A 22,052-nucleotide genomic window follows, 5' to 3' on the forward strand; every position below is an offset into this window, starting at 1 on the left:
ATCACGACTTATTATTAACTTTTAAAAATGATTCCTTGCAAAATATCCAACGAACAAGTAAAATTGTTATCTAAGGTTTAATTAATGTGCTTGGATGTCTTTCAGGTGGAAGTTGGTCCTGTCAGTTCTTATGATCTCACTGGACTGACATCCCTGAAGGAGTACTCAGTGGCTCTTTATGCTCTCTATGATGAAGGCCAATCAGATCCGCTCACTGACGGATTCACGACAAGTAGGCTTCTTTTGTTGTTTAAATTGTCACTATCCAGGCTGGACATTTGTTTTACTATTTGTGTTTTGGCCAAAAGGTGTAATTGAATTTCATGAAATTCAATACCAACTTATAGATTTGAGAGTTTTGGGTCTTAAGGATAGAGATCTGTGCATATCAGTGGCGAACCATGGGCACTGTAACTTGGTTTTTACCTCAGCAATTCCCATCAAATACATCCATTCTCATAGCAACAGCATAATTAATTGAACATGCACAACTGCAACACAGTGTCTATAAAAAGGTGTATCAATACTGTTCAAAGGTGATACATATTTCTCTCAGTGCAAAACTGTCTTGAGTTTTTTGCACTACTGGTCCTTCTGAAATGTTGGCTGTATGCCCACCTCATTTACACCTCAGCATAATAGCCTCAGCACATTAAAAGTTAATTTCTCTGACCCTGACTATTCAATCATACTAACGGTTATTGATTGGTCAGAATATCCCTTTAGCAACAAGTCAAAATACCTAATTGCCGAGTCAGATGAATGAAATAGACTTTTGGCAAAAGCAAACTACTGAACACTTTCGTCATGAACATGAGAATGTTTTCAATATCAGTTAGTTCAATGAAGAAAAGGCCTTTTTTAAAATGGGATCACAAATACACAACTATCATGTGCAACACGTATAACAAAAGAAAGATTTCAAATGCTTATGTAAAAGAATAATTATAAACTTCATCCCTCAGCTCCAATTCCAGGTCCTCTTCATCTCCGTTCCAGTGATGTCAGTTCAGACAGCTTTCAGGTCAGCTGGGATCACTCATCAGATGACATCATTGTCTATAGGCTCTCCTGGGCACCCCTCGCCGGTGGCAACACAAAGGAGGTGAGCCCAGTACAAATAATGAGCACTTCCTACTATACAGCAGCAGTTAATGTTGTCTTTGAAGCGTTTACACTGACAACAATGAACGTGCGAACCATGAATACTAGGTTTTTAAAAGCCACCTTTTCTGTGCTACTCCCTTCTCATCTATTTGAAAAATATTACACGAGTAAAAAAATAATTTGGAGCCAAACATTGTTATCCTTTGGGATGTCACAATTGTTCAATAAGACAGCAGTCTACTTGTGGCTGTGTGTGCCCTGATAAAGTGGAATGCGGCGTGCCGCTTGGACCTAACTGCTCCACTAGAGCTGGTAAAGCCCCAGACATGACTGAGTATAAATAAAGGCTGAATGGTCCTAGAAATGAATGGTTTGGGTGTTTTATTACACTGATCTAGGCTTTGGAGAGAACTGGGAGGCGGCGATAGAGCGCTCTAATGTCTGTAAAATCTATGTGTGTGTGTGTGTCTGAATGTGAGTGATCAGTGCTGGAAATAACACTCTTGGGAGTTGGAAAGGTAGCCTGGAAGCACAGATAGGGCACACTTTGTCTTTCATTCACTCAGCAAACATGCACCAACACTTAGGGAAACTGTTGAGAAGGGGAACAGACACGACACCACCACCCAAACCCCAGTGTCCCCTCTCTTCCGACACGTTTTTACAGCCATTGGAAAGATTCAATTCCTTGTAAATTCTAAACAGTTTTTGTGCGAAGTTGCTCTGAATTGCATAGCGCATAGTTGTCTCATAGACGGTTATTTACACAGACAGCTAATGAGACAGACATATGGTACCTGCTGATCATGGCAGCAATGAAAACTACGTTATATGAGACAATGTATGGCAGTAAACAAGAAGATAATAGATAAATTTAGACACAATGTTATTCATTCATCCTGAGAAAAATTGCCAAGGGATGATTTTGCATTTTTAAATGGTGCACTTGAAAGGAGGGTGCCAAACAACATGCTTAGTAGTGCCATTCTAGTGCAACCTATTTACAACTGATGTGAACATTACATGTAGTATGAAATAAAATGATTGTAATTTATCGTCATAACCTTTAAAACAACAGTAAAACTCATTTCAAATGTGTTTTTATACTTCTGGGTTATCTAACTATAAAGTAAAATTAGGTGTATTTCTTTGAGAATGCAATACTTTAGCTGATATTTTATGCATTTTTTTTGCTTCGTGCTTTCTGTGAGTCTTTAATTATTTTGCTGCATGTTGTCTTCTGCCATTGTGTTTTGAACTGAACTATAATTTGGCTGTTGGATTATTTAGTTTTTGGGCCCTTTAAGAACTGCAGCAGTAGACTACAATTTACTTGTGAACAATTGGAACTCTCCACCCCACTTCTGAAGTGATGGCTGTGCCCGTGTCAACAGCTATTTAATATTTTTACAATACAACAGTCTCACTAACTTTATAAAATGGTTCTGCTAAAAGTCTTTCTTTGTGAACTTATTTACTTGAGACCTAAGATGCCTTTCGGATCCTTTATTCGTGTTTTGCCTCCGTAATGATTTCTTTCATAAATTAGGCAAATGCCCCCGAGGGCTTTGCATAGAAGAAAAGGTACCATAAATAGATAAATAGAAGCCGCCTCACTAAAATGGGAAAATAGAGAGATTGACTCATGAAGGATCACTGCAGTGCAGTTTTTGAGTCAATGCTAATTCCAGAGTTACTCGGCATGTACATTTTATCTTGGGGTTTCATTCATATTTGTCTCGTACAAATTCCAAATGTTCTTTGGACTTCTGCCACTGCAGCCACTAAAGCTGGCAGTCACTGTTTATGTTACAATTACTATCAAGTTCTTGTTTAAGATGTTACTGAGACTGCAGTAAGAGTCGAGCCACCTAAAGGAATGTTTATATACATACATATATATATATATATATATATATATATATACATATATATATATGTATATATATATATGTATATATATATATATATATATATATATATATATATGTATATATGTATATATATGTATATATATGTATGTGTGTGTATATATATATATATATATATATATATATATATATATATATATATATATATATATATATATATATATATATATATATATACGTATATATATTTCATGGGCATAATTTGGATAACAACTCAGAGATGGATTTGAATTGGCGAAACACTTTTTGTTTTCTTATATGAATCCTGACTTCTCTATTTGGTTAAAATGCAGTTCAATAATTGTGTATTTGTGTTTTAGGTGGCCCTGAGTGGTAGTGATAACCAATACACTTTGAGAGTTCTGGAGCCTTCCACTGAATATGAAGTTATTGTGAGGGCAGTTTTCAAAGATCAGTCAGAGAGCGACGCCGTGTCAGTCACAGAAACTACATGTAAGACATATTTCGCAGGCACCAGAGATGTTTGTTATTGGCTCCAGGACTTGATTTTGATGATCTAATTGATATAATACAATTTCTTGACTTGCATACCCTCACATTGCACTTTGCTCTAAGGACTTCAATCAGGACAAACATGTGTTTAATCATAAAAGAAGACATGCATTTTAGTACTTAGAGTCTTGTGCTGAATGTGACTAATTGCATTGACTTGTTTGTCCTTGTTTATCTCAGAGGAGGGAAATCTATTTTCCCCATCAATGATTTGTATGTATCTATCTAATTACCTGAGCTATTGATATCGAGAGTAGCTGTGTTTCGCTCTAATTATGTGATTGATGCTCTCTGTTTTTCCCCAGTGGCCAAGACAACAACGATCGCCACCACAACCTCTGGTGAGAAATACACAAATAACTGCAGAAAGAGTGAAGATGTACCTTGTGATACGTACCGAAACATAACAATTGGACACAAACTATTATTATAAAGTATTCACAGATTCACTCAAGATTCATTTGTACTTGTCAATTTATTTACATACCATTAGCCTTATCTAGCAAACATACAGTGCTTTTATAGTGCATCACACAGCACTTTTTTATTTGTAAGCAAGGTGAAATAACCTGATTTCATGAACACATTGGCAATCATTGGCATCGTCCATACACAGTAGAATGTTATTATCCCGTAAAAAAATACCTGAAGCTGAGATGTGTTCATATCAAAAGAAATTGTTTCTGTAAAGCTTCGTAAAGAGAAAAAGTCCACAATCAAACAGTTCTTCCTTTTATTGACCACTAATGCAGAGCCTAGATGAATTTTAACTAGTGTTTAAAGTATTTCAAGGCCTTCCATTCTTTAAAGATTCACTTTTTTCCACTCCACTTTAGTCTTCCTGAAATCTAATGAGATCAACCAAGAAATATTTTAAGAAGGTTAAAGCCTTAGCGGTTTGCTTTTCTATGACAAAATCAAATTGGCAATGAACAGGGTTATGATTGTACGTATTACCATATTTCACCAAAATTCTCCTCTGCAACAGTGGTTCAAACTGATTATTTTGGGGTCTGTCTTAGGCGTTGTTTCTGTCCTGCAGCTGATTGAGTTAAAGTAATTTCCCTAGTCAAATCTTTAAAAATTCAAAACCTAATATAACATTGCTAAAGGCTTTCCTTGGGATTTAAAAGACGGAACAATCCCAATTTCATGGTTTATATTTAATAGTTGCTTGACACAAGCAATTTAACGCATTTGAGCAAGTCACGTATACAAACGCTTGAGTTTTATGCCTCAAAAGGTGCGATGAAGACCAGTGGGATAAAAGTCTCCTTTTGCTAAAGTCTTTTTTCTAAACTTGACATTTTAAATCGGTCCATCCCACAGTCGACAGAAGCACACTTAAACCCGCTGCTGGCTTTCATTGACATTTTGATGAATGAATCTCATCCTTGAATACCTCATGTCTTGCTCAGCCCCCCGCCAAGCCGTGAGAAACCTTCATCTGACTCATGAGACCACGCAGAGCCTCAAGGCTTCATGGGAATTGAACGACCCCCGCGTGGAGAGTTACAAGCTGTCCTATGCCAGACTCGGGGCCAATCACAATGAGGAGACAGTGAGTTTGTTAAGCTTACCAAGTAGAACTGTACAATGTGGGAAATTCACTGGGTGCTGTTGCGTTTTCAACAAATTTGCCAACTTCTTTTCCCCCCAAACCTCCATCTGAATTGTAAGTCAATGTCTGTCAATTTAAAGTGGAGTTGCACTAAAACCTACAAAAGTTCCACCTTCCCTAATATGATTTCTACATTATATCTTTTTCCACGCGTTATACATTCTTGTGTATTACACATTGAGGTTAGAAAACAGACAGCAATGCTGTTTTTCCTCAGAATTGGCACTGGTTAGTTCTGGTGATCATTTACTTCCATTAGAAAACCTATTACACGTTTAGTGCCGGTCCACTTGGCCTTTCCAATCGTTGATATACAACAAGCGACTACCTTACCTCCCCTCCATCTGTTCTCCAATCTGATGTCGCCCGGCTCTTCTCCTTTTTTTCCCCGCTGTGGGATCAGATCTGCACAAGATGGAGAGCCCTGACCGAGCCAGAGGACATTCCATTATCTTTTGTACAGCTATTTACCTCAGAAATGGGTCACTGTGAAGAGACAAATAAAAGAAACTAGCTGGTATGAGGAAACAATCGCTAAAAAGTGGGAAAAGAGCTTAAGTCTCACCACTGCCTCACACGTAATTGTTGTTGGCTTTCTTTGGTAAAGAGAAACTCAGGACAAGCGTAATGGCTGTGCAGTGCCTCACATTGGTTTTAGGGTGATGGTGTGGGATCAATTCCCACTCGATTATCCATTGCGCATTGAGTTGTTGTTGTCGCGCGACTGATATATGGCTTCGTTTCCCTCTCAACTTAAGTCAGCTGGGACAAACACCAGCCCTTGCTGTAACTCTCAACTGAATGTCCAGCAGAAAATTGATGAATGGGTTGGCAAGTGTGCAAAAGTAGTGGCAGGTTTTTACCAGTACATGGGCTAATAGTTATTTATTGCACACAGATGTTATTACAAAGGATGGTTCTCTTGGTCATTTCTACAAAATTTTTTAGACATGTTGTATTTGAGAGCTTAAAGTGCCTTTTTGCATCACAGATTATCATAAGAATGAGCTTGCAAAATAAAATGTGTATGTTTTCAAACATTAACTAATTAAGTGCCATTGAAAGACACCTGTATTTAGAATCGATATCTTGAATTTTAAACTTGGAATCAATTTTATTGTCATACAACCACCAGCAGATGGACGCAATTAGCTATATTTTTATCCTAGATCAGCCTTGTTTCAGAGTGCACAAGTTTTTTTTGTAAGAAATGGTTGCAGTTTTTAAAAAAAGGTCTTTAAGTTCATCTCATATATCATCAAAAGATGTAATATTACTTTCTGAAAGTATTCTCTAAATGCCAAGCAATGAAGCGTACCACTCAAGTCGTGTGACATACCAACCTTACTCCACATCAGCAAACAACAATCTCATTAATATATATATATATATATATATATATATATATATATATATATATATATATATATATATATGTATATATATAAATTATGATGATCATATTTGAATTTTCTCACAAAATTTGTATCTAATCTGGAATCCACCATAAGATGCTCGTCAGTCAAGCTTAGGGCACACACACAGATAGACAGCCATTTGCACCCACAACTGAGCCAGAATCGACCCCACACTGCCCGCACGGAAGACAGGCAATTGAACTACTACACCGTCAGGTGGCTAATCGTTCTTGCTGTTTCGTAAATTGCACAACGTGACACAAACTTCCTTCAACTCACGCGGAACTTGAAAAGTTTTTGTTTTGAATTGCCTGTCATATACAATTTCAAAAAGTCATCATCATTTAGTATCAGTCTGGAATCATATCATCCTTTTGACAAGATCTCAATTTTCAGGTTACTTTGTACAATATGCTAAATTGCTACTTGGGTTATTCATTTATCATTCATTCCCCCTTTGGAAAATGTTTATCCTCTTTGCTGGAGCAAATCTCAGGACACAAAAACAAACATACTTAAAAGAGAATGTGGGACGATCACAGGAAGGCATATCTAAACCCACACTTGTCGGATGTATTAACCAATGTGCCAATTTATTTGGTGGGAACAAGCACATTTAAATGCTGAAAGAGAACCAACCTCAACACCAATAACTGACTTTAATTGCTCCTTCTCACTCTTGGCCTCATCTGATTTTATTGACTGTGCTGAAGTGAGCAGAATTGCTGAACAGTTGGGCTTTAAATCCCTTAAGTTACACATGCTATGCTGCTATCTGGCACTAAATACACTTTGTGCCACCCCATTCATCTCATTTCTCCAGTTTATGGATTGTATCTCACTTTCACTGTCGTAGTTGTAACGTAAACCTTGACTGCCACATTTCACGATGGTGTTTGTGTGTGTGTGTTTAGGTGTTAGTTCCTGGTAGTCAGAAAAGTGTGTTTCTGGAGTCCTTACTTCCTGGCACGCAGTACAAAGTAACCATCACACCAGTGTACAATGGTGGGAGTGACGGCATCAGTGTGTCAGCAGAAGGAACTACATGTGAGTCCCACAGGCGCATACATGCACAAACAAACAATCAATGAAATGCAGATAAAAGGCTGTTGAAAATAAATTCTAACATCTCGTGAAAATGTAGATCAGTGAAATGAAGTAAAATTTCAGTGAAGCAAATGACAAACACTGATGCCTCATTAATGGTTTTAATGAGCCCCATTCATAATTACAGCAGTCCCTTTCATTATAGAGGCTCTACTCACTTTCTTATTGATTACCTCAACCATTCCCGTGAGGAATACTGATTGCCTCCTCGTTAAAAACGGAGCAAAAATGTTGGATGAGATGTGACTTTTTCATATGAGGTATCCATAGCTGGCCTTATTGCAAATGAAAACCCATGTGCGCAATCATAAATCAAACCTCAGAGACCCACGTATGAACAGCAGGACATGATCATTTATTTTGTGCCCAGATAAAACTGTCATTGCACATAAATTATTCAGGAAATAAACATATTAAACCAACTGTAGAATGTCAATGGAACATTTTTTTTGCTACTTATGAATTTTAAAGCATGGATGCAATGTATAAACAATCCATAGCAACTATCCAGCTGTGCATTGTTTTCATATTGTTAGTTCAAAAATGGCCAACATATAAATGATTATGTTAAGACATTGACTCAGAGTTAGAATCTCACTATAGTTTTGATTAAAGAGACAAAATAGTTCTAAAATGTGCCCAGTATACCACATACTGTTCAGTGTTTCTTAAATTTTTTTATTCAATACATGGACTTTTTGCCATTGTCGTTGTTTTTCAAAACATGTACCAATAGTATATACTATGAGCAAACATTTTCACCAAATAGTAATTATAGCACGCTCAAGTTACAATAGTTTGTCAAGCTAATTAAAGTTCCGCTTTCACAGGTTTTTACACACAGGAATATATCAAGACTGACACATCCATAACTATTGAAATTGTACAATAAAAGTCATTATGGTAACGGTTTGCCTCTGCACAGTCAAAACTGTTGACGTTGATGGTAAGGATTCCGATAGAGGGTCTATAACTCACTGGGCAACGGCAGTTGAGACTTGTCTTTATCATGCATTGAATTGAAATACAAAATTGAAAGTGAGTTAGTAGAGGAAGTAAATCCCAAAGAACAGGTGGAGATTTTCGATTTTACCATAAAAGTTCAAACCCGAGGCAAAATCACCATAACACGGTACATGTGAGTGAGAGAGAAAACAGAGTGTGTGCACCTGACACAGAAGTCTCTGGGGCTCCATGAGTATTGGATCTCAGGCAGCTACTGAATGAATAATGAATGATGAATAGCTAACATTGATGACTCTCAACTCTACAAGCAAGCACAGCGATTGAAACCTTAAAAACCTATCATCTGAAAATAATAAATGCAGGAATTTTTATTGCTTTACTTTTGGCACGGCCATGGCAAAAACCTTGTTGTTTCAGTTCCAATATGTTATTAACAATCTTCATTGGCAACTCGCCATTTGTAACTTGGTCAATTTAGTCTTCAGTAAGAGGTTTTGATCAAATCAGCAGAATGGGTTTCTTCCTAGTTGGTCCACTCAGCTCAGCGCGTGTACCGGATGGGGAAAAAAGAGGCTTATATCAGCTGTGTTCATGTTGGAGCAATTTCGTACACAACATGTATTAACCAGTTTTCCGGTAAAACTAGATTTTGGAAGAAAAAAAAGCAAAATTGGTTTAAAAGGTTGTTTCGCTATTTTGTTGTTTTATTTTTCAAAGGAAAGGGGTACGTGTTTTGGCAAAGTGAAGTCCAATCTATCAAATTGAGTAAAGTACCCCCTGAGGGGATAGCAGAACATTAAAGTGCAATCCCAATTAATTCAACAAAATGATAATGTGGCTCTGCAAGTAGAATTTCATTTTGTTTCACCCATGTCAATGTAAAACTAAGAAATTGCATATTTTGGTGTTCTGTATTTATGATATGAATGAAATTATTTTGAATTCATATATTTACTCATGTTTCCCAGTGCCTCTTTTATCTCCTGAAAATCTTCGGTCATCAGAGGAGTGGTATAACCGCATCAGGGTCTCCTGGGATCCCCCACAGTCCGCCGCTCTTGGTTACCGGATCCTTTACCAGCCGGTCTATGGTAGATATGCTGACTAAGAGAAAAACTATTCCAAAGAATATGCTAAACTGTCATTAACAAAGGGTTCCTTTCACCTACATTCAAACATTTTTTACATGAGGCTTGCCGCATATACAAATTAGCATCAGTGAAATTTTTATCTGGATGAAAACAGCAGAAGACTTTCGATTATTCTGAGTGTGTGTTTGTGTGTGCAATTGTTTGTCCCTCAGTACCAGGGAGCATTTTGGAGATGACCGTGGGTGAAGACGTTAACTCGATTCTCCTCCAAAACTTGCAAAGTGGCACGGAGTACAACGTGCAAGTGACTGCGTCCTACCCATCAGGACAAAGTGAACCATCGCTAGTGAACGCTAAGACTTGTGAGTTTGCACCCAGTTTTATTTAAACACTTCATACTGCTTCATATTCACATTTTTAAAAAATGCCCTTGGTAGTATTGAAAACAACTATGTGAGTTAAATAAAATATGAAATGGAATCTGTCATGCAGTCAGTTTGATGGAGCAAAAGGTTAATGATGACAGTGTGGTTAAAATTAGATCTTAAATTGAATTCCTAAGCTAGAATGGGACATTGCTGTCAGGTTAAGTCTTCTTTTCAGATTTGTGGTAAGGACAATGCGATTGAGGAAGGACGGAAAGGATGCAATACCAGCGAAGGGATAATTCGAAAAGGCATATGAAATGTTCAGATTTCTTTTGAGACTCCAAAACACAGCCCAACAGTAAAATATTGATATTGCCCAGTCACACGAAGAAAACAATCTCTTGATATTTGGATTTAGTTTTAGTGGCTGTACAAGCCAAATGTGACTTACGCCTCATCCGTTTTCAGCAGATTTAGACAAAAGTGTGTGTAGAAGTACCGTAATTACTCGAATATAACGCGCACTCGAAAATAACACTCAGGTAATTTTGGGCCAAAAATATCTGGAAAAACGCAGTAATCGAATATAGTGCGCACCTAAAATTTCCAGCTGACGAAAATCAGAAATCTTACCTTTTTTTCTTCGTTTCACGATTGTTTTGTTCAAACAAATTTATTCATTAGAATCCTTCAAATGAAGAGTTCCTCTCTCTTTGTCTGTCCTCTTGTTATGATCGCGCCGCGTCGCTGGGTCGTCGCAGCGCGATCGGGGGCATCTGTTACGGTCGCGCCGCGTTGTGCGACGCGACCGTGGATGGAGGTAGACCCAAATACAGGAAGCAGGAGAGGACGAGGCATTCAGCGTGATACGGAGTCCTTAATGAATCAACCAAGGCGTGGAAACAAACGTGGCCGCATGCGGCGCGCATACGGACAGAGGCAACAGAATAACGACAGCTAGCGACCGCTAGCAACCGCTAACAACAGTCAATGATAGTCAACGATAGTGAACGATCCGGCGACGTGTGATGACGCGTCGCTACTTAAATACAGGAAACGAAAGCAAACAATGGATTGGCTACAGCCGGTATGCGTCAACTTCCTCTTCCTCCCACAACACATCATCCGATTGGCTTTACGAGATGACGTAAAATCCGTGCGTCGGCTGTACGAGATGACGTAAAATCCGTGCGTCAAAGTGAGTTTGACAATGCTTTTTTCGATCGAAAATTTGTAATTTATTTTAGTTATTGATTATAACACGCACCCCCAACTATTGGAATTAATTATATAGCAAAAATCTGCGTGTTATATTCGAGTAATTACGGTATGTATAATATGAAAAACAAGGTTCTGGCATGATTCATTCCTCAAGCTACATACCTCACATTGAGGTTTTATTTATTAAAAAACAAGCTTCGGTAGCTGAAGAGAGCTCAACTCACAAGTGCAAACACCAAGAGAAAGTTTATAGTTCAAATTTAAATCTACCCTATTTTTCGGACTGCAAGTTTAAGTCGCACCAGCCAAAAAATACACAATAAAGAGGAAAAAACAATATACATGTCACATTTTTGAAAGGGGCTTTTTTATTATCAGAAACTAAGAACAAACATACTTGAAATTAACAATAGTAAAATGGAGAACAGTAGGCTAAATAGGCATCTGTTAATCCTAACATTTTTTCAGATATTTATAACCTAAAAGAACAACAAAACAGGCTGTCGGTGGTCAGAATTCAAAAATTCATATACCTATAAGTCACACTTAGTGGCAGACCAAGGCCAAACTATGAAAAAAGTGCAATTTACAGTCCGGAAAATACTGTAGTCAATTGTAGAACTTTCCTGACACACATAGTATATACACCACGTTGCAAGAAGTTGAAATTGATATCTGGAATACAAATTACACTTGCAAGTTGCCAAGATTTAAAGTTGCTGCCGGCCTTGATTCATTGGTGGATCTTTCTAATGGTAGCAAACGTGCATGGTTGCACCAATAACTCACAGAGGAGCAAATAAGTGGAAGGAGACTTGTTGACGCCTCGTGTACTGCTGAAAATCTTTCCTCATAATTAAGTTGTATGTGGTTTGCATTCAAATGTCTCATCGTACTGTACAAAGCGGTTTCACACAAATGCATACAAGGTACTTGCAACATGCACTCAATATCTGTTTATGCTGAGCAGAAGCGACTCATAGCTCGTCTGCTACAACACACTACAAATAGCCTTAATTCTTCACTGCATTTATCAAGTTTTATTTAACCATGTTCTAGTTTTCAGTTTTCCAGCCTATCCAAAGCTGCCTTTATATTCACAAACTGTTCCCCACTGCGCTAGAGGCTTTTGTTTAGATTTTATTTTACTTAATTGACCTCTCAGGGGAAGTTCTTGTTCGACTCTGAGAACTTATAAACAGTATGCCAAAAACTGTAAAACTTTATAAATGGCAATGCACTTTTTAAAAAATCTATAGCGAATAAAGCCCACTAACATGGCAAGTGTGTTTGGAATATATGACATAAGTTTCAATTGTGTGTCTGTTTAGGCTTGCAGCGGTTATGCTGAAATGATTTGTGCATTTTTTTATTCATGGTTCGTTTTTTTTTTATTGAAAAGGAGCACCTGGCATATGCTTACTGCACTAAATATCAATTAGGTGGCATTGGAACCGGGTTTATTTCTTACAGTCAGCAAATGTTGTTAACAAGGGGGGAAGTTGTGAAAGGAATCAAAGTGAGGCTGGAAGTGGCTCCTTGGAGATTTGCATGCTTCCAGGGCTATTTAAGTTGTTTACCCTGTCATATAATTCTGTAAGTAGCACATAGTAATCAACTTTTTCAATTTACAACCACATTTCTGCAATGCTGCACTTACACACGATCTAAAACATTTTTTTTTATCAAAACAATACATTTTACATTACAAATCTCATGTCACATAGCAGATGTCCAAAATTTGATATGTTTGAATTTGAGCAGAATTAATTATTGAGGTTAGTCAAAGGGACCGTACAGTTGTGTTACTTTCCCTGTTTTTGTCTGTAGTACTTAAATTTTCATCACCTCATATTGCTATCAACATGTTAAAAATTTACTTTTAAAACAACATTGATTCGTAAAAAATCAAGCCATACCTCAAATTAAAGGCGAAGGCTTATTTAGAGCTATTTTGTCATTTTGGTCAAACAACACATGACATTAAAAACAAAACATACACAATAATGGCCAGAGTTTGAAATTGATCAGTTATGAGGTGAATAAAGTTTTTTTTCCCCTAAAAGACTATTTCTAATTAGTTTGACAACATGGCAACACAATGTACATGACATATCAATGAGTCTCAACATCAATTAAACATGTTATGTTCTCTTATATTATCTGTTATGTTTTTTACTCCCCACTGTGCAGTGTTCCTGGGTATCTCTGACTTGGCAGTCTACCAGGTACGCCATAACAGCATATGTGTGCAATGGCAACCACATCTGCACGCTACTCATTACAGAGTTTCTATCCAGTCGACACTCAGTAAGTACAATACATTGAATGCATGAGTGCTGATTCAATTATTTATGTGTAATTTTTGCGCCCCACTCTTTTTTTTCGTTTTTAACACAGCAATAATTGTTCAACAGATGGACCTACTGTGTTCAGTTACAAATTTGTATTCAATGTTTGTTTGATTTTCTATGATTTGATTCAATCAATGTGAAGTCTAACAGTTGCTTAAGCACATTAGGTTTATTTGTACTTTTTTTTTCTTCCCCAAATTGTCTTGAACTTTTGAACTAACAAAAAAGGCAACAATTTTAGCATTAAGGTGTGTTCACTGTGTGTTGCAGTACCACATACTATTCGGTACTATGAATAAGAGAAGCTGTACCAGTTATGTAAAGTCTTTCCAAACTTTTGAAAAAAAAGTGCAGGTAGATGAGAAAACAAATCAATACCGTTGTATTTCCATTTATTTACTTGGTTTGTTTTGTCACCTTTCACGAAAGTTGTGTTTGTCCAAAGGTCACATGGACCTGCAAGCTATTTGAGGATTGCAATCGAATATAACTGCATCAAAATATGTAGTTTAAAGGGTATTCACTACTAATTGAGTTTTGTGTGTTTGTATACTTGTGAGTCCATAGAATGTTACGGCTTGAAATAACACAAACATGAAATGATTGCATTTTATATAACCCAGTATGTTTCAATGGGTGAGTCTGTATAAAATAGTCAGCGTTTCAATATCTTCACCTAAGCGGCTTACGCTCTGAGAGCTTTTGCCTTCATTTTTCGAATTTCTTAAACTGAGATTCAGCAGAATGAGGGGATTCCTTCTGCCTTCACCCTCATGTGTCTGTTTTCATGTTTTATTGCAGACAGTCAGCGACAAGAAGTGAGCCTAGAAAGCGGAACTTCCCGACAGTGCTTCTACGACCTTTTTCCAAGCAGCCAATACGAGATCAGCATTTGGACGCAAATGCAAGAAATGGAAGGACCTCCTGTCTCCATCACTGACATGACATGTATGTTGTACAGAATTTGACCAAAAAATGACCCCAACTTTTGTCTCTTCTTACGCACTAATCAAACCAAATGCTTTGTAGACGTGCTGGTTTATCATCTAGCCCTGTTGCGAAAATGCTTACGTTTATTGAAGAATGTAATTGTGGTTTTGAGTTAACATTTTCACTGTCTTGCTTTCTTTAGCGGTGGCAACGTTGGACTCTCCTTTCTGGATTTTGGTCTAAAATGACCCAAAGCTGCCATTTGAATTTGGTCCCATTATCGCTCACTCTGCATTTTGCTTGGCAACCTTATACGTTCAGGGGCTGCAGACCTGAGGACAATTATAGTTAAATAGAAAATATACTAAAAGTTTATAGTTTGGATTCATTTCCTGGCTTCTTGTATGTAGGGTATTCTCTATGGTAAATATTTAGTAAAAAGACTTCCATCATTGCTATATGTATGAACACCAAAATGGGTCAGTGTATTACCAAGGCTTCTTCATTTTCTTTTTTTCTCACTTTTCCTCTCACTAAATTACATTTTCATCTTTCTCCACCAGTCCCTTTTTGAATCAGTGTCACAGAGCTGCCTTTGTGCAGCCGTCACTTTGACCTTCATCTTTTTTTTTAAGATACATTGAGGACTCTCACAGGTCACTTTTGCAGTTCATTGGTCAAGTGATGAGCTCAGTTGAATCATACCACTCCTGGGACCTGGAGGGCTCGGTTCGCTGTCAGTGTTTTAACTGGATCGCACTCAGATACTTGCACTCAAAAACACACAGATTTTCTGGTACCTGCTGTTTTTATATATGCCTACCAAGACTGCTTTGGATGAGCCTTAGTTAGAACTTAACAACTTGTATTTGTTTTGGCAAGTCTGCTTTTCTTCACAGAAAACCATTTTGCTGTAAATCTGAATTTGAATCGCAGATGAAAAAACACGATTGAAAAACTTTATATCACATGCACATTCAGTTTGTTTTAGTTCAAATACATTAAAATACTTAGGGTTAGTGTTGTTGTTCTATGCTGAAGTGGAGATCGTTTTGAAATGATTGTTATAACAAGACAACAACTAAAAGAAAAGGAAAAAAACAGCAAATGAGCAACATCTCAGTTCCAGTATAACGAGATTAGTATTACGGACGGACCAGCCCATTCTATTGAAACTTTAATCCAATAGTGAACATATCCCTAAGGTCGAACCAAGAAATATAGAGGAATTGAAGTAGAATTTACTCTAATGTACAGAAAAACTCAACTTTATGAAAAACATACTATTCAGTTATAATCAAAAGTGGTTATACAGTTAAGTATTAACTTACAAGGATGTGCGGTATGGAAGATGAATGAATAATAGATGGAGACATACAAAAAGACAACACAATTGCTCTCACACTTGTTGATTGTCACTACAGGTACGCCCCATAACCAGGGTCTTCTAATACTCAGCTATCGGTGTCAGAAAGTGGATTAAAAACATTAAAGTTGACAGGTAGAATATCAGCAAAGATTTGTTATCTAATAAATTTGTGCTTGTGTCTCCAGTGCCTGCGCCCACACAGCCTCCCACCGAACCCCCTGCCACAGAGCCCACTCCCACCATCCCACCAGCCAAAGAAGGTGAGCAAGGAGTTGAACACAAGCATTCTAAACTCTGCTTACTCAAAATTGGACCTCCACTTTTATGTCTTGATATTAGTTGTAACATTAACAGGATAAGCAACAACTTGTTTCAAAAAGACCTACAACCTTGAGTTAAATTATTTTTCCTTTGTTCAAATAACCTTTTTTTACAGTCAGCAGTCAAGTCTTTATTTAAAAGAATTTGCATTTATTGTAATTTTTTAAAAAGACTTAAAGTAATTCAAAGTAAACTAAATTTATTTTTGCCACTGATTGGGGGGAAGCATCACAAGCGGGAAAATGTTTTTCCTCTACTAAAATCTCATTTTATATCAGTTTCAAGTAACGGAGACAAGCAATTGAAAGGTGAGAAAGAAAAGGAGTCATTTTTTTCACTATACACGCATCACCCCCACACCGAGTGTTGTTCCTGTCTGATAAGCTCAGTTGACAGTCTGACCCGTAACACAAAAATTTCCACAGACATTATCCGACACGCCTGCTGAACCCTTTGTTGTAATCCAAGTTTCCATTTCTGACCTTTGGCACATTCCTATGTTCAGACAAAAATAGCATTTATACTAGAAAATACTTACAGCCAAACATACCTTAGTGAACGTAGTTAGTGATTGGAATCGTAATGATCGGGACTCAGGCAAGGAGATTTTTTTCCTTTTGTAGGAAACATTAGCCAATACATGTAAGGAAAATAAAATTAATGAAAACAATGCGAGAAATTGCAAAAAAAACAAGACATTATGGCAATGTGAGTTAGAGTATGTAAAGATCTGCAGTTGTTTACTTCTGTATTTGACCGTGTTTTGTGCAATGATTGAATAATGTCTGGACATAAGTGGGTTTGTGAACGCTGAACTTTCCTGGTGTGAATATGCCCAGTATACTATACCTTGTTTTTAGCTAGAAAGCTCCCTTTATATATATGGTATTAAAATGTTCCGCAACTTGTAAGTATAATGTCCACATCTCCTGAGATGGTTGTCCATATCCTGTATGTACATAGTATGTGCTTTATATCTGTCTGTCAAGTATGTAAGGAAGCCAAGGCGGACTTAGCCTTCCTGGTTGATGGCTCCTGGTCCATTGGAGATGACAACTTCATGAAGATCACTAATTTCTTGTATAGCGCCGTTGGATCACTGGATCAAATTGGGATCGATGGCACCCAGGTGAGCTACGCTGTTGTTTATCCTTGATATCTGTCTGGTGTATTTTTGCCTCATGTATTGGATACAGTACAGGGCAAATTTTGGGTGGATTGGGTAGAATTATAATGTTAATACTCGGCTGGCCCAATTAAGAAACAGAGCAAGCACTAGAGTATGTTGACATGAGCCATACTTTGAAAGCCCATTTGGTCCTAAGATATTTTGTTGATGATTTTTTTTCAGACAACTACTCACATGCCACTAAATCCTTACACTGATTCATACACAGACATTTTTGGGGGGGACTGCACTTGTAACAAACAAGTTGTAGAATCTTATTGAAGTGACATTCTCAGTTTTCTGTTGCAAAATTAGCATAGAAATAGTCTAACACGATATTGAGATAATGAGCAAAGTTTCCAATGAGCAAACATTGCACCAAAAAGAGTCGCTCTGTTTTTTTCTAAACAGCATTTAAGCATCGCAGTTTATTTTCCGCTACTTTGTTTTGTCCCTGAGAAGTCTACTTTCTGGCAACTTCATTCCGAATGCATTACTCTTTAAAACAAATATCAAGTGGTACCAGCACCAGTGCCTCAAGGCAATAGGACTACTGGAAAACACAATTATCTTGAGCCTTAGCATAAAATCCACCAGGAGGAATACTTAGAATCGGTTGCCAGATTGAATGCTACAATCTCTTCAGCCTCACAGCGTTTTTCTTATATATCAGGTTCATCAATAACGCCAAGTTGTAGTAGACACTCCACCCTCCACTATGTCACCAGTGCTCAGTTGCTTCATTTGTCACTCTGGAGAGGTGCTTGCGAAACGCTTTTCTTTCATTTGTTCAGTACAGTATGTGCTGTTAAGCACTTTGTTCCCATCACCAAGCCCTGCAACACCGGTGTGGTGGGCAACCAACACCGAAACACAGGCTATAATGCCAGAAAATTGCGGGCAGTCTAAATTGAAAATTGTCTGTTGTTGGTTGCCATGAGCCAACAACTGCCCTATTAGCAGTTTGGATCTATCATTGTTCTACCCTGGGTAAGGCACTTTTGAATTTGGAAATTACTCTAATTTTAAAAAGTGTAATATTTCAATTAATTTTCTAAATATTTTCCTGTGGAAAGACCACAACTTTAGTTCAGTAAAACAAACGATCCCCTCATTATACTTGTGAAATGAGGCTCATAACCTGCTTAAAAAATAGCTTCTAGTATGTCAATTTCCAATGTACTGCACTAATTTACCGTGTTGTGTCATTGTATGAGGGTGCAAGTTTCAGTAAATAAAGCAATTTTGATTTAAAAAAAAGATTTTAAATTTTATTGCATTTGCCAAAGCAGCAACTGGGACTCAAAATGTTGATCATATTTGAATGTTTACATTTAAAATGACACTGAATTGTCATTTTGTGTAGTGTGTTAAGGACACTTTTAATATCAGCAATTTTCTTTAATCAGGTGGCCATTTGTCAATTCAGTGATGATGCTCGGACAGAGGTCCAGCTGAGTTCCCATGGCGACAAAGAAGCGCTGCTTGAAGCAATTCAGAGGATCAAATACAAAGGAGGCAACACAAAGACAGGTCAGTCCATCTTTTAGGAGTCTAATGTGAAATTTAGCGAGACAAAAGCCACTTGGCTTTAGCACACCAGTTTGCACTAACGACAAAAGGTCCACGAGCAGCCGTTCTGAACTTTTGAGTGGTACCGCTGGGTGCCCAGCAGCAGATGGAGTTTCCCCAAATGTAATATTAGGTGAGATCATTGTTTCTAAGGGCAAGAAGCAACTGTCGCTCTCAACTTTTAAGAACACAACTTTGCTCGGATGACATGGAAATGACCGCCCATCTCACCAGAACATCTGTTCCTGTAATATACTAATCAAAACACCAGATGAGCATTAATTAGCCATTTTAACAGATTGTCTTTTCAACTGGTAAACAAGTTCAACGTAAAATGTATCCCACCTGTTCCAGTATATAAGGTATCAAATTTCACAGATAATTTCTAGAAACGTGTAGGAATTAGAATTTGCCTCCAATTGGCCTCATTTTGCAGGATATTTATGAAGGCGCTCACATACCATACCCAGGAGACAGACTCTGAGGGTGTGAATTCTTAACAAGTAATGTGGTTTCTGAATCTGTTGTAATATTCATGTGAGAGTGTCCAGCTGTGCTGGTGAGCACAAGGTGAATGTCGGGAACGTTGAGGAGTTAATGAGGCTTTACAGGGAATGTCGCTTGTTGAGTCCATTTAAATTCTGAGTTTGGATCAATGACTGTTCAGAGAAACTCTGTCCTTGTGCATTTCTGACAGCTTCTCATCATTTTTACATCATTCATTACTTTGCTTTTTATCTCCACCTGATCCCCTCCTCACCCTATTCTTTCCTCTTGTAACGTTTCGGCATTACCGTTGCACTCTAATACAGCCAAGTTAAACCACGTATACACCCTAATCACACAAGAGTCTCAAGTGGCTTCACAAACCAGCAGTTCGAAAATATCACTGACCTCCTCGGGTCTAATTTCAAAAGAAAAAAAATGCTGCACATGTCATTGGATGTCCTTTAGGAAGAGTATATTATGCGAATTGTTGATTTTTGCGAAAAACACTAAGTTGAGAGTGGATTTGTCAAAGCTGAAATGAATTGCATTGGCGGATATTGCAAGTTTAGAGTATCAGTGCTCGATTTCTTTCTCTCCTTAAAATGCAAACACCTAATGTTTTGCCTTCTCATTCAAACTCTTCTCATGAAGTCAGTTACGACCCCTCACTGTGCTTCCACCCTCCAAATCCTCTATTGAAAAATCAACTTTGTCCCTCTTTGACCTTTTTCCTCTTGGCAACGACATCCGACATGGGGGGCCATTGATGCCAACAAGAAACCCCACAGCTTCAACTCTTTCTATTGTTGTAATATTATGCCATTGTTGTTTCATTGCTGTCACAACAAATGGCAGGCCGGCTTTATCCCACTGTGTATGATGAAGGTCAGCCACACTTTATGTTTTTTGAACACCAATACAGCATTGATAGTTATTTGTGTTCATTACTCAACCTTGTTTGGTTAAAAAAACAAGGCACATGGGGAAGTTTCATTTCAACATCATAAACAGTTTAATAACCGCACCTTGTTACCTTTTGGGAATGTTGTATTAGGTGCCCTTCGTCTTTAATTTTCTTACAAGAGTTTGAGTGTGACAGAGAGAGACACAGACCAGGAGGGAGAATATCCATACTGTTGCTGAGTTTCCCTAAAACCTCAACCACGTGCGGTTGATCCTTACACGAGGATAGAGAAAAGTGTCACTTTTGTACATGTTGATGAATGTTTGTCAGCAGGTAAAGAAAGTCACTTAGAATGACGTTATGCATTGGCCTAGGTAGGAAATCATTCATAATTCAGTTGTTTCTGTTATTGCTGAAGTTTACTCTTTGTAAGGAGTACATATTCTAAATTGACCTAAAGAAAAGTTATGCTTCTTACATTTGATTTTTTTTAAAGAATGCAAAACTGGGATATTGCAAAGAAAATGGAGCCAAGCTCTGAATAGACGTTCTTGATTGGTCCATTGTTTCACTCATAAAAAATGCCAAATATGTTTATTCTTGATTATAAAATGGCAAACACACAAAAGAAAAACATAAGCTCCTTGGCAGAGGTAAAAATATCTTGCACAAAAGAACCAAGATTTGTGAGGCGGTGAGGCTTTGCGGGCTAAAAGAGGAGGAGATTATTTCAAGCCTTTTCTATCTGTCACATCCCCACTGATGGTGAGACAAGTGAATTTTTGAAAGCAGCCCGATCAATGCTGACTGGGTTGACTAAACACACACTGAGATCACTGGTTAGTTGAGTTGCGGAACCACAATTCCATTGCATATCTTAATATTTCCGTCTCACTGACTGAAACATCCTGTCCTCCTGTCTTCTCTTATGTTTTTTCTTTCCCGATTCTTCTCGTACAGAATGCCATGGTTGCGTCTTAGAGTTCCTGAGCCTCACGTCGCTATTGCCACGGTCCGTGTCTCACTTCATGCTTGGCTAACTTCTGTAATTCCATTCTCGCCCCCATGTGATCCCAGGACAGTGTAGAAGCATGTATCTCTGGGAGATATCTGACAACACTACTCTTTATTGCCAACTGCAATATCATTTGTCATTGCTGACAGATATCTGCGAAAAAGAGGTGTAGGCTGTGTAGATTCTCAGTCATCCAGGTCATGGTAATCTGCAAAAGTGGAATTGAAGGCTTTCTTCTGGGTTGTTGAAGACATTTCACCTTTAATTCCATAGATTGTGTCTGGTGGGTGCTTCAGTACTTGTGCTCGGAGAAAATACAGTTAGATAACTATAGAAACTGTGCAGTATATAGAGCTATCCTAATGTTGGTCTGCTAATTTCCATCTTGTGCTTCTGTGGAGGTAAATTGAATTCAGTTTTTTTTGATGGTCTGACAACCCCAAATTTCCTGGACCGACAATAATGAGGCTTGTGACCTTTAAGATAAAAACTTAAACACTTTAACTTAGCAGCTATGATCGTCATAACATGTGTGTTTTTAATGTTTTAATTAAGGCAGCAGTAGCGGGGTCCAATTGAAACAAATC

The 22,052-nt window shown here is 37.8% G+C and overlaps 1 protein-coding gene across 3 annotated transcripts in view; it reads left to right on the forward strand.

Moving 5' to 3' along the window:
* The window catches only part of col14a1a (collagen, type XIV, alpha 1a), a 79,846-nt gene that overhangs the window by 28,370 nt on the left and 29,424 nt on the right, over positions 1-22,052 (forward strand). For all 3 annotated transcript variants that reach the window (XM_077597665.1, XM_077597666.1, XM_077597664.1), the window contains exons 15-27: positions 106-232; positions 966-1,105; positions 3,359-3,491; positions 3,857-3,892; positions 4,970-5,112; positions 7,505-7,637; positions 9,632-9,754; positions 9,967-10,116; positions 13,537-13,653; positions 14,499-14,645; positions 16,182-16,256; positions 17,307-17,446; positions 18,895-19,018. In XM_077597665.1, coding sequence (XP_077453791.1) covers positions 106-232; positions 966-1,105; positions 3,359-3,491; positions 3,857-3,892; positions 4,970-5,112; positions 7,505-7,637; positions 9,632-9,754; positions 9,967-10,116; positions 13,537-13,653; positions 14,499-14,645; positions 16,182-16,256; positions 17,307-17,446; positions 18,895-19,018 — 1,588 coding nt within the window. The remainder of the gene's footprint in view (positions 1-105; positions 233-965; positions 1,106-3,358; positions 3,492-3,856; positions 3,893-4,969; positions 5,113-7,504; positions 7,638-9,631; positions 9,755-9,966; positions 10,117-13,536; positions 13,654-14,498; positions 14,646-16,181; positions 16,257-17,306; positions 17,447-18,894; positions 19,019-22,052) is intronic.

The sequence above is a fragment of the Stigmatopora argus genome, chromosome 4, assembly GCF_051989625.1.
Source record: "Stigmatopora argus isolate UIUO_Sarg chromosome 4, RoL_Sarg_1.0, whole genome shotgun sequence".
NCBI lineage: Eukaryota > Metazoa > Chordata > Actinopteri > Syngnathiformes > Syngnathidae > Stigmatopora > Stigmatopora argus.